Source organism: Plecotus auritus, assembly GCF_963455305.1.
Source record: "Plecotus auritus genome assembly, chromosome: 9".
In the NCBI taxonomy this organism is placed as follows: Eukaryota; Metazoa; Chordata; class Mammalia; order Chiroptera; family Vespertilionidae; genus Plecotus; species Plecotus auritus.
The window spans coordinates 87,203,832-87,217,089 of NC_137783.1; the positions used below are offsets into that span (position 1 = coordinate 87,203,832).

Genomic DNA, 13,258 nt, shown 5'->3' on the forward strand with positions numbered 1-13,258 from the left:
GACTCAAATCTTTATAGTACACTAGAGGCCCGGTGCACAGATTTGTGTACAGGGCAGTCCAGCTAGCCCACCCCGAGGGGGCCGATTGGGGTGGGGCCGGCTCGGGGAGGGGCCTCGGGTGGTTGGCCGGCCTTACCCCCTGGTCCAACTCGCGGTTGAACTCCCAGTCAAACTCCCAGTCGAGGGGACAATTTGCATATTAGCCTTTTATTATATAGGATTAAAAGCCAACATAGCATAATCACTTGGCAGTTGCTGGAAATTTAAAAGTCTTTTAAGGGTAAAGGATGAAAAATTAAATAATATTAGTTGGTATTTAAGGAAAGTATGAAGAGTACTGAAAACTCCTGAAGTGAAACAAATTTGCTCCAATTAGTCCTGTATATGAAATGAAGGCCCTTGGATTGCACACTAGAATTTAACAAGTTGGGGAAAAGTGCCATATAATCTGAAGGTCAGGAAATCTTGTCACTGGTGATGCTCTGTCGAGCTGCTAGCACAGAAAATCTAGGAGACATTAATGTAAAACCTTTCTTCTACTGTTTTTTTTTTTTAATTGCTTTTGTGTTTTACTAACATATGAAAAAAATTGGAATATAGTATTTGTCCAAGAAACTTCCTGTACTAAAAGGCTTATATTTAAATTTGTTAAATGGGCATCAGTTATGCATCAAAAAAGGAGTACTTGTGATTGAACAGTTACCAGTCACTGCCTAGCACAATACTCAACACATTGTAGATACTCAATGAATAATTGCTAAATTTTTTTTCTTTTGAATTTTGGTTTGAGAAAAGAGTGTATTGAGTCAAATAAAAGAGACAAAGATTATTAAATTAAAGTACTACAGATTGAATTTTATATCCCTCCCAAATTTATGTGATGAAATCCTAACTCCCCAATGGGATACTATAAGAAGAAGGGCCTTTGGTGGGTGATTTGATTATAAGGGAAGAGCCTGCATAAGAATGGGATTAGTGCTCTTACAAAAGAGACTGGAGAGCTCTCTTGCCTCTCTGCCATTGAGGACAGTGAGAAAATGACTGTCTATCAACCAGGAATCAGGCCTCACCAGGCCTCAACCTGCTGGTGCCTTGATTATACTTTCAGCTTCCAGAACTGTGAGAAATAAATTTCTGTCATTTATAAGCCACCCGGTCTATACAATGTTTCTTCTAGCAGCCTGAGCTGACAAAATGGGTACAGAGAAGGCAATTCCATTTAGAGAAATTTGATCTCGGTGAAGTTCAGGTATTGGGAAGTTAATCCCTGTGCAGAAATCAAAACAAGACAAAACATTTTATTGAAGAACAGGGGAATGGACATAAGAGCAAGACAGAGAGCATGCTCATGGAAAATATCTTATTGGGAAAAGACTTTTTTCTGTACATTTGATCATTGTCCCTAGAGTGTTAGGAATTTGTTTAGTTTTCTCCAGTAGACATTTTCATTTAAATTCCATTTTCATATTCTAAGGCATAGTTTTGTGAGCTACACAGCTATATTGAATAATAAGGTAATTTATCATCAAAAAAGGAAAGTGGCTTCATGAAAAATAAATGCACCTCTCACACTTCTTTTCTTTGATAAGAAACTGAGATCATATGGTGAGGGAGACAAAAGAACATAAGTTTTGTTATCCAAGTCCCCGATTCTACTACTTCGCAGAGAAAGTAGTTAAACTCTGCCTCAGTTTCATGATTTTTAACACAAAGAAAATGAGCCCCACTAATAGGGTTGTTGTATGGGATAAATGAGATAAGCAAGGCATTATGCCACAAAGTCAGTGGGGGGTCAATTCCATCCTCCCCAATAGTTTTAGGCTCCAAATAAGTCAAGGGTGCTACTTAATCTTGAAATAATTAAATATTGAGCTAAGCCAAGCAGACATCTGAAGTAATATATGAGAGGATGTGTTTTAATCAAACTTTATTATGAGATAGCCTGTTCACAGGAAGGCATTCCACAGACTTGGGGAAAAGTCAACTGGGGCCTGGAATGAAAATGAGAAAGGATGATGTTGGCAGTATCTATCTGAGCAATGCATGCTCAAAGTGTTCCTTCACCTGATTTAAACAGAAATTACTCAGTCTCTCTGTACCAAGTACAGATACTAAATATGTAGCCGTAGTTCCTAAGGACTCAACTAGTTCTGACATCTGAGTACAGGCTCTCTTACCTCCCAGGCAATGACTAACTCGTGTCTTCTTCCGCTTCTTCCACTTACATTGGTGGGTGCTGTCTTTGGAACTGTGGATAAAATGGACAGAAAGCAAATGAAAAATACAGGTGTAATTTAAGTGTCTTTATAATAAGAACACATCATTACTCAGGGTGGGTAAAATCCTGATATAAGGTACTGGTAATATTCAGTATTAAGGCAAGATGTTTGTGACAGATACCCTACTTTCAAATCTATGAGTGATATGTATTTTTCTTGGTCACATACTGCATCCCCAAACTAATCTTCTTGTACATGTGATTAGAGAGTAAGGTCTAAGTTATAATTAACTTTATAGATAAGGACATCTACTAATGGTTAGTTAGTTTTTGTCCTACACATTTTCTCCTTCTCTCCAGGGATGTGACTCTTTTCTGTGGTTTCAGGGTTTGCAGACTCCCTGGAAAACCCACAGGTTGACATTAGCATTATTGCTTTATGAGAATCCCCCAAAGAGCTCTAAAGAAATCTTAGCAACACTTCCATGGATTGAAAACTTATTTAAACGAATAAACATTAAAAAATAAAACTAAAAATGAATCTCTCTGCAAACTGCAAAATATATAAGCATCCGGTGAAACTTTTTCAAATAAATATTAAAAGAATAAATGTGTCAAAGGAATAAATTTCCCCTTCACCACACCAAACCACAAAATCTGCAGCTGAAAGGAAACATTTTCAAATGAAGAACTGTTAAATGAAGAGAACTATTAAAAGAAATCATTTTCCAGGCTATGAGCCTGCAGGAGCAATTTTACACTTCAGCGTTGGATTTATATCTCAGAATATAGTTTTTAAACACCATTGATATACTCATAAACAATAAATTCACTCCCATATATTACCTGCCTCTATGAAAGGCAATTAATTACTGGTAGATACTCACACAGCATTTTATATACCAAAAAAACTTATGTAGAATTTACATTCTACTAGAAATAAATAAAAAATAAACATTCTCCTTGGCTAAGGGAGGTAGAAGAGAAAAGTCTGTGAATATATAATTGGCTCCACTGAAACAAATAAACTACATTTGTTAGGGTCCAAACTTCAGTGTCCTTGGACACTTTGTTCCATGAACTAGTTCTTCTCTTGCTCGTGCACATGCAGAAGTCTACACACAATAGCAGCCACCTATCATTCTTTTCTCACAGTTACATGTATGCTAAAGATATTCACCCTGGCCGGGTTGCTCAGTTGGTTGGAGTGTCGTCACATACACCAAAAGGGTACATACCCAAATTGCTTGTTCGATCCTAGGTGGGGTGCATATTGGAGGCAAATAATTGATGTTTCTCACATCAATGTTTCTCTCTCTTTCTCTTTCTCTTCCTCTCTCTTTCTCTCAAATCAATTTAAAAAAAAAAGATATCTTCAGGTGAGAATTAAAAAAAATTACTCATATGTGGAGTTCACTCTCATAAATTTTCTCAGAATTACATGACATTGGATACCTCTTTATCTTTCATTCAAGAAATCACAAGGAATTCATCTGAGAAAAAAATGATGGTGTTATAGCAATAACTGAATATGTCCTTTTTATATGGACAATGAGCAAATCATTTTATGTGAGTTTTTGGTAGTAGTCATGGTTATTGTTACATATAACAGCTATGACCTTAACACCATGTCCCAAAACCAGTGTTATATAGGACTAATTCTAAATTTCCTTCCTAGTGTATAGTATGAGTAAGGCACACAGGAAGGGTGCTGGTTTAACTGTATGTGTAAAAGGTTACAGATATAAGGTTCCAAATATTCCCTCAGTGGCTAAAATCTCAGAGTTCTGAATATTTTGACTACCAATACATGGTCAAATAAATAGTGGAAGCAAGATAATTTGTTAATATTATGCCATTATGGCTTGTCTTAGTAGCATTAGTTTGTTTTTTTTTTTTAATGTACTCTGCACCCCCATCATATGGTTCACATTAATTTCTGACAACTAATAGCCAAATAACATTACAGGTCATATCTACCAGAGCCACATACATTGTCTATTACATTGAAATAGTTAAGTTTATACCTCAAAGTTAGGACTTTATCCTCTTCTTTGAGGACACCATCCTGAATTTTGGATCATGGATTTTGTGGAAAAACTAGGCATTGAGGATCCTTTCCTATTTTATTCTGACCTCAAACATCATCTAAAAAGAGGATGCATGGAACCTCTAGATCAGAGTTGTAAAGTACCACAGCCAATTAATGCATTTATTTTTAAAAATTAGATTTCTCAAAAGTGTTAACTTTTTGAGTAAAAAAAAAAAAATTAAAAAGAAACTGGTAAAACATTTGGTGAAAATTTTCACTTTGAGGAACCAAGAAAGGGAAGTAATACTTTCTATGATTTGATTCTTTGGGTAATTTCTATGTTGATTATGCATAAGTAACCCAGATTGCATAAAATTTCTCTCATTATTTGAAATCAGTCCTTGAGGTTTTCTTACAGCTGCCAATTTCTTTTCAAGAGAAGATAGCCCATATTTAACATAATGTAAAAAGAAATAAGATCCTCTCTCACATACCTCCAATTTTAATATTTAACACAAATAACACAAAAGGCATTATAGGTCATTTGTGTTTTAGTGGTCTAGATGTATAAAAACCAATTATTTTGAAATAAAAAAGTTTACTAGATAGAACAGAAACTACTAATAGAAAACTTAAAGCTTTAAAGAAATGAAAACAACCTAAGTGTCCATTGACTGATGATTGGATAAAGGCAATGTGGTATGTGTGTGCATATATACAGGGGTGGGCAAAGTAGGTTTAGCATTTACCATATGAAAAATTATACAATAATTAATAAATAATAATACAAGAATAAACTCTGTTTCTCATACTCACAACTGTAAAACTACTTTTGCCAAACCCTGTATAGTATGAAATATTACTCAGCCATAAAAAAGAAAATCCTGCCACTCGTGACAACATGTTTGCACCTTGAGAGAATTATAATAAGTAAAATAAGTTAAACAGAGGAAGACAGATACTTATATGTGGAATATGAAGAAACCAAGAATGGCTTGGTGGTTGCCAGAGGTGAGATATGGGGGGTATAAAATGGATGAAGATGGTCAGAAGGTACAAACTTCCAGCTGTAAGATAAATAAGTCATGGAGATGTACAGCATAGTGGCTGTAGTTAATATTTTATTGTATATTTAAAAGTTACTAAGAGAATAGATCTTAAAATTTCTCATCTCAAGAGAAAACTTTTTTACTATGTGAGGTGATGGACATTAACTAAACTTATTGTGGTAATAATGTCACAATATATACATATATCAAACCATGTTGTACACCTTAAATATGTTATAGGTCAATTACATATCAGTAAAACTGTAAAAACAAACAGAAAATGAAAATAAGGCTTTAATAGCTGCATCTCAGAAATTATATTTTCTTGTCAGGATCACATTGTGTGAAATGGGTATTCTAGTTTTAATTGGCTTAAATTTCCTAATTACATGCAGATGAACAGTGGAACCCAGGATCATTCATTTTCAAGTTGCTGGCACACAGCTATTTCTGCCATCAATGTTTTGGAATCCACTAATTTTAATTATATCCTTTTATTTATAAAACAACATATTCATAATATATACAAATTTGACTTAATCTTTTTTCTTATTTTTTCCTAATTACTGAGATTTGGTCTTAAGAGTTCTGTCGCTTGACATGATTTTTGCCTTCTCTTAATGTTTCTAAAAAACATTTCTGGTATAAAAGTTCTATAATTCTTGTTAGAAATAGAAAATGAATATAATCAAACATCGAATAAATGCTTTGATTTAGTTCAGAGAAATACATGTATACTTATAAACCAAATATATTTGAATGTACTTACTGAGAACCAGATTTAAAATTAAGCAGCTAAATGCTTTTGCCCCTCACTTATCTACTGATAAATGTCCTGAGTTTATTGTCTTAGAGAATCAAGTTTATATGCATGGATAACAGATTAAATTCTGATTCTCCTTAATTTTGTTCTGGGCAATGCTCTTTCAAGAACAGATAATGTAATTGATACTTTTCCCACAAGCTGGAAATGCTTAGCTGTCTTAGTGTCTTCTCTGGCAAGCTGAAAATCATACTCTTGTTTCTTTTCACCATATACATTGGAAATATTGCAAACACTCAGAGTGATCAACATATAGTGTACTACCTTAGTTTAAGCATGCATGAATTTAAGCATGAGTCTCAACTTTAAGTATAATAATATTTTAGCAAAGTCAGTCACACTAACAACATGCTTTAATTAACTTTCAATTTAATTAATTAATTAACCAAACAAAAGAAGGCAGGATGAAATAATTTGCCAATCTCTCTACTTTCCTTAAATAACTTGCAATATCTACTACAGTAGATGTTTACATGGCTTATTATACAAGGGTGGGCAATAGTAAGGACTATAGTTGTGAGTGACATTCTTTTGAGTTAATAAAGCTATTGTAATAATCCTAACCTGCATGTCTTTTGCCATATAAACAACTATAAACCAACTTTTGTCCATATAGCTTTATTAGAAACCTGAGGAGGCAATGAAATTTAGGAGCTTAATGCCAACAGTGGCTTGGAAAGAAAGTTACAGGAGAATGGAAAGAAAGAAAGGAGGTTGTTTATACAGTAAAGGTGGGAGTCAAGAGGGAAACTTAAAAGCATTTTCCCTACATGAATTGAAGTAGATGGCACATCAATATTTCAGTTAACTGATTATCATTTAAGCTCACTTTATAGGAAGAGTTAAATTTAAAGTTACCAAGATAAAAAATACTAGCGTTGTTTCCTAAGGAGTTCAAATAAAGCTTTCATTCCTATCAATAGGCTAGATAAGGCGGTATGCACAAATCATAAAGATGTTCTTGTGGAAATGAGAAAGCTCTGGGCCTGAATCCCACTTCCATTCTGGCAGGTTGGTTGGAAATATTTCTTAGCCTCTTTGTCCTTTGGTTCCTTCATGGAGATAATATTCCCTACATTTCATTATTTATCACAATTTCTGGAACTATAATTGATACAGGTTACCTAATGCTAGTATCCAGTTAGATTTGAAAAAGAAAGTAGTGAAGTCTTCTATGGAAAACACTAAAAGTTCAACATGAGTCTATTTACATGGGGCCTTTTGGAAACCTGCATAATATTGTTCTGATAGTTCCATGGAAATTGTGCTTTCAATTTTGGCTAAGGTTATTTTAATTTGGAAATAGAGGCAATATCCATTCTTTGTTTGCAAAAGAGATTGTTAGGATATTTTAAGAAATGTATGATTTCTCTCACTTCTGAACCTTATCATACCTGGCAGTAGTCAAGTGCCAAGGAGGCGAGAACATGCAATAAATGCTGTTTACCTCAACTCTTATTCTCAACTTTGTTTATATGGATCCACAAGGAAGGAGAAGCAGAAGATGGGTAAAATAATCTTTGAATGAGATTTGTTGACCCATGTGGTCAGAAGAGGATGCGGAGAAGGAAGAGAAAAAAGAGAGTGGAGAGGGAGATAACTTGGAAGACACCATCTGGGTTAGAATTCCAGCTCTCTCACTTACTCAGTTTTTAAAACTCTAGAAATCTGTTTTCTGATCTGTAAAATACAGACACTCATTCTTTAGATAGCTAATATGAGAATTAAATGACATAATAAAGGGCAAGTGCTTAGCACTGGGCCTGGAACATGGTTGTGATTTAGAACTGGTGCATGGTATTATGGGGACTAGACCATTAGACAAAGTCTAACTTGGGTGTCTCACATTTACTCCTGGGTTGATAACCTCTCATTGTCCATTTATCTTTGTACTTTTATTCAATCATAATGTTATTTGTCAGTAAAATAAATGTCTGACAATTAGGTTTCTTTTAGAAAAGCATCTGTTGAAGCGCCCATCTTTGCTTACAAAGTGCCTATGAAACTGAAGTTCTTTCTATTTCTTGTAAACATTTTGAAAAAAAGACTTGCCTGGACAAAAGTGGTTTCATGATTTAAACTATTCTCTGTTATATGAGCCATGCTGTTTTCTTATTTTTTCCTAATTACTGAGATTTGGTCTTAGAGTTCTGTCGCTTGACATGATTTTTGCCTTCTCTTAATGTTTCTAAAAAACATTTCTTTTATTTTATATAATTAAATTGCTCATCAGGTTGAAGACAGTTGTATTGCTCATTAATAGTATTTTATTTTAGGATTTCCCAATTACTTCAGCTGCATGCTTGATATTTTCTATATAAATTTTTCTTAGAAACATAGCTTGGAGAGACCTTTAAAAACCATAAAGCCTTAGCCTCTTCTCTGTACACATCAGTGCCTGACAACTATAGTTTTAATTTCCCCCTATAAATAATTCTGCCTGAATCCTATTTGGTCTGCCCTTCAAAGTCCAATTAAATGCCATTTATAAGGCAAATACACATACCCCCAGAGAAAAGGAATCTAACCCTATCTCATATTACAAAAGTATTTTACTGTGTTCCTTCTATAATATTTGAACTCAAATAAATTTCCTAAGTAATGATCATGGACAAGAACTGTAAAGATACAAATATGAACAAAGCGAGGTCCTTGCAGAAGTAAGGAGATAATGTGTAACACTGGAGAAATTATAGTAGGAAGTTAAATGAGTCTTTTCTGGACTTGGGATGAGTCACATGTAAAGTGAGGTGGGCTGTATGAAACCATTGAATTCATAAGAAATAGAGAAACAAAATTTCACGACCCTTTCCCATCACCCTCTCCAGATTTTAGCATAAGGAATGTTTTGGAAGAAGGTTGCCAGTACAGCGGATGGGTGTGCTATGGCACCTCCACCCCCAGCTGTCAGTAGAGGAGAAGAGGGAGTGCCATTTCCCTCTCAAGCTAAGTAAGAAGAGGAGCAAAGTAACTGCTGCAGAGTGCAGATGCTCCCTCCCCACACTGGCTGATGCCACGAGGTTCAGAATTCTGTAATGATGGCCCACCCCCACACAATGTCACCAGAGCAGCGAGCAAATCAGTTCTTGAGAATACTGTGTGTTTCTAGAATTTGGCAGCACAGGAATGGGAAATCATTACTGTGGGCCAAGTGGACAACATGGACATGGATTGAGTAGGCTTGTTGGGCTCATTCACAATAGAACTGCCTGGTAGGGGATGGGAGAGTCTCCAAAGGACCCAAAGCACCTTCTAAGAGGGAAAAGCATCATGTGGACTAATTCCATCACATGGAGCACTCAACACCCATGTGAGAACCACAAATGTTACCACCTAAGTAGTTTTTCCTAGTCTTTTGTCTGATTTGAGAAGTGTGCAGAGCAGCCATTGGAAGTGGGGAGAAGGAAGTGGAAAGAAGGAAAGAAAGACATATATAGATACCTTTGGGTCAAGCTTATGCTGGGATGGAAGGAAGAAAACATGGAATTGGAAGTTAGTTTTTATTTCAATAAAAATTAAAAATTTATAACCTGAGAATGAGACTACACTAGTACCTAAACACACCTTGGATATAGTTGGGGCTGAAGCCAGAAATCAGAAGGAGCATACTGGAGAGCAGTGGGAGAGAAAAAGGAAACTATCTTATGTTTAAACGCTACAGAGTTCAGTCTGTTTAGTAAACCAGTTACATAGCAGTGGTATAGTGCAGGAAGTGCTAAGGCTAGGAAAGACTTTCATCTGTCTGTCTACTTGATATTCCTATTCATATGGTTGAGAAATAATCTCTTAAATGGAGAAAAATATTTTTTTCCTTTTGTGGCCAGAAGTATGTGTGAGACATTTTCCATTTCACTTTGAGAATTTGCAGGGGAGAAAACAGTGTACTAAGCAACTTTGCAAACTATTTTAATGTGGAACAAACTTTTTAAGCATGGTGTTTCCATTTGACACTTCATTTTCTCTGCTCCTTTTGTCTTTTTTTAAAAAAATTATTTATTGCTGAGAGTATTACAGATGCCCCCTCCTATCCCCCTATTGCCCCCTCTACCCAGTTCCCATCTTATCTTATCTAAGCTATCAGAACCAAAGAAAATGTCTACATGTTGGGACAATATCACTTCTCCTTATGGACTGAGACCTGCCTAGATACTAGTAAGAGTCAGAGTACGCACCATACCCTGAAACGTTCTGACTCTCAGCCATTCAGGTGGGTTGAGGAGCAGGGCCTGAGGGCACAAAGTCTGCAGCAGAGACTGCTCAATGGGAGAACATTTTGGAGGAGCCAGCTGCAAGCGGAGACTGGATGGCTCTAACAATATTGACCAACATATGTTTAACCTGAAAATGCTTCTTCAATAGGAAAAAAAGCAGCTTATGCATGATTACTATAGTTTAAATTTCCACATCATAAAGTAATAACGCAATAAAAATCAATGATAATAATAAGTGGCTAATAGTAAGCATTTATCATGTACCAGGTATTATGCTAAGCTCTTTACATGCATTATCTTATTCAATGCAATGATCCAAAGAGGTAAGTAGTGCTATTATCCCCATTTTACAACTGAGAAAATTGAGCCTCAAAACAATTTGTGTATCTTACCAAGTTCACTGCTAGCAAGTGGATGAGAAGAACATTACTTTAGATTTGCCTAACTCTAAAACTCAAACTCTTAATTTCAGATATATAAAATTAGTCATAATTTGAAGTAAAGAAACTGCAAATATTGAGATATATACCAAGAGCGTTGATACTAACAAGTTTACACTACTTTGTAAATTACAGGTCTCATTGTTACCTCTATCCTTTCACCTTTTCATTTATCTGTCAACAATTATATTATAAATATATAACTTATAGAGTATTAAAATTTAATTAAATGAGAGAATTGCTGTACTGTATTCACTTTTGCATATATTTTTTCATTTCTACCATAGCATATATTTCAAGTTCATATCCTAAAATGTGTTTCCCTCTTGAGTGTCATCTTTTTAAATAATAGAAAAAGCATTTCCATTATGCAACCCAAATATATATACTGTTTTGATGATGTAACACATTTCCAAAATAAAATACAGGGGTATCTCTATCTATCTAAAACTTGTAATAAAATTGTACTACAAATAAATATAAATGTCCATTAAAGTAAAAAACATATTTTATTACCATTTTGACATCTTAATAATAAAAAGTCAAACTAAATCATTTTACTTTATATTTATTGACTACTAACAGTGTTTTGATGACTAGAAAATTCAAAATTTATCTTAGAGGAAATTGCAAAAAAGTTAACTTTTTGCTGTGGGAAAGGAGCAATTCTAAGGCAAAAATGCTTTACTAAAGCTGCTTTGGTATTTAGAATATTCTAGTAAATAAGAGAATTTTAAAAGGACACAAAACTTTCAATTCCATATCCCGAATGCAAAACCTTTTCTCTTCCTAGCAGCTCTGCTGATTTTCAAAGTTTACTTGGTCTATTAGAACAGGTTCATCTTTTGAAATATAGGACAATACAGGACATATACTTAATAGAGGCAGAGAGAGCAACTGGAAAGAACATCTCAGGATATTGGTGTCTCTTTTAATCTGTGCTGCCTGATGAAACAGGCATAAAACTCAACACTTGGTTCAACACCATTAGTAGCTCTAACCCTGTGTTGTACCAAAACACAGGAAATATGAAGTAGGCAGTACAAGCTTTCTTCAACTCTCTTTCAAAGGAGAGCATTTCATGCATTTTTCATGCTATTTCTCTTCTCTTCTGTAAGATTTTAATGGACTGAAGTATGTCATGTATATAGAACTCAATAAAATGGAGAGACAGGAGCTGTATAATTGAAGTAGATGCAGAAACAGTCGAGGGAGAAATCTTTTAATATGCATCACCTGAATACATTTGAGCTGGAAAAGTAAGTGTTTTTTACTAAATGCTTTTTAATAGCACAAGGAGATTTATGCTATAAAAAACCTAAAAGGCTTATTCATCCCAAATAGATTATTTATTTTCAAAATGAATATTTATAGAGAGCCTCTGAATTAGGCAGTAATCTTTGCCTTTGTTTAAACACAATTAACTATATGCAAAATAAGGCAGAGCTTTTTAGAAAATATGTATGCATAAGTACTAATATTGGCAGTTATTTCAATATCTGCACAGTGAGTACATAAAATGAGGAGCTACTAAACTGTTATACTCTTAATTAATGAGCACCTGTACACAATGAAAGCATGACTGAGTTTATGAATGCATGAAAATCCAACCAGGCAATTAATGTTCAGTTAAACTCACACTATTGAAAAAGTAGCAAATAAAACAACTTGTAATAGGCAAATCACAAAAGCAGAAAAGTTGGATTTTCTGTGAATGAATCTTTTCCAACACATTTAGACTATTTTATCTTTCACTTTCTTGGTTGCTTAAATTTTACATGGGAAGAATTGGAATATCTTTTGCATGGTTATTCACACTTAATGCAATAAGTTAACGATTTGGGATTTTTTTTTCTTAAAAACAACAACAACAGAAACAAGTGTGTTTTAGAGAAACACTTTTTTTAAAGGACCAGACCTAGTGTGTTTTAGAGAAAGAATCAACTCTTTTGATAGATTATTTTAATTATTATAAACTTTATTAAATTTGTAAAAAGTCACAAATCACAATTTTTGGTCCAATTCTGTAACTATAATAGAAAATAAACACAGTGAATTCTTAGTTTTCTATGTAAATGTGTCTCTGACCCAGGTACTGGTGTACTTAGGGACATATAAAAGAACAAAAAAATATTCCCTTTTAATCTTTCAACAAAGACACAGGAGCACTAGTGCCTGACACTACCTGGTGCTAGGGACAGAACAGTGAACAAATAAAACAGAAGCCCCATTCTCAGGGCACTTACATTCTTTTTTTTAAAAAATGTTTTATTGATTTTAGAGAGAGAGGAAGGGAGAGGAAGAGGGAGATAGAAACATCAACGATGAGAGAGAATCATGGATCGGCTGCCTCCTGCATGCCTCCCATTGGGGACTGAGCTGCAACCTGGGCATGTGTCCTGACTGGGAATTGAACTGTGAGCTGCTGATTCATGGGTTAACACTCAACCACTGAGCCAGACCAACTGGATGACTTATATTCTAA

General features: G+C 34.7%; 1 protein-coding gene across 1 annotated transcript in view; it reads right to left on the bottom strand.

Moving 5' to 3' along the window:
- CNTN5 (contactin 5) overlaps positions 1 to 13,258 on the bottom strand; it is a 1,155,131-nt gene that overhangs the window by 56,959 nt on the left and 1,084,914 nt on the right. Inside the window, exon 19 of the mRNA XM_080642588.1 lies at positions 2,178 to 2,248. Coding sequence (XP_080498714.1) covers positions 2,178 to 2,248 — 71 coding nt within the window. The remainder of the gene's footprint in view (positions 1 to 2,177; positions 2,249 to 13,258) is intronic.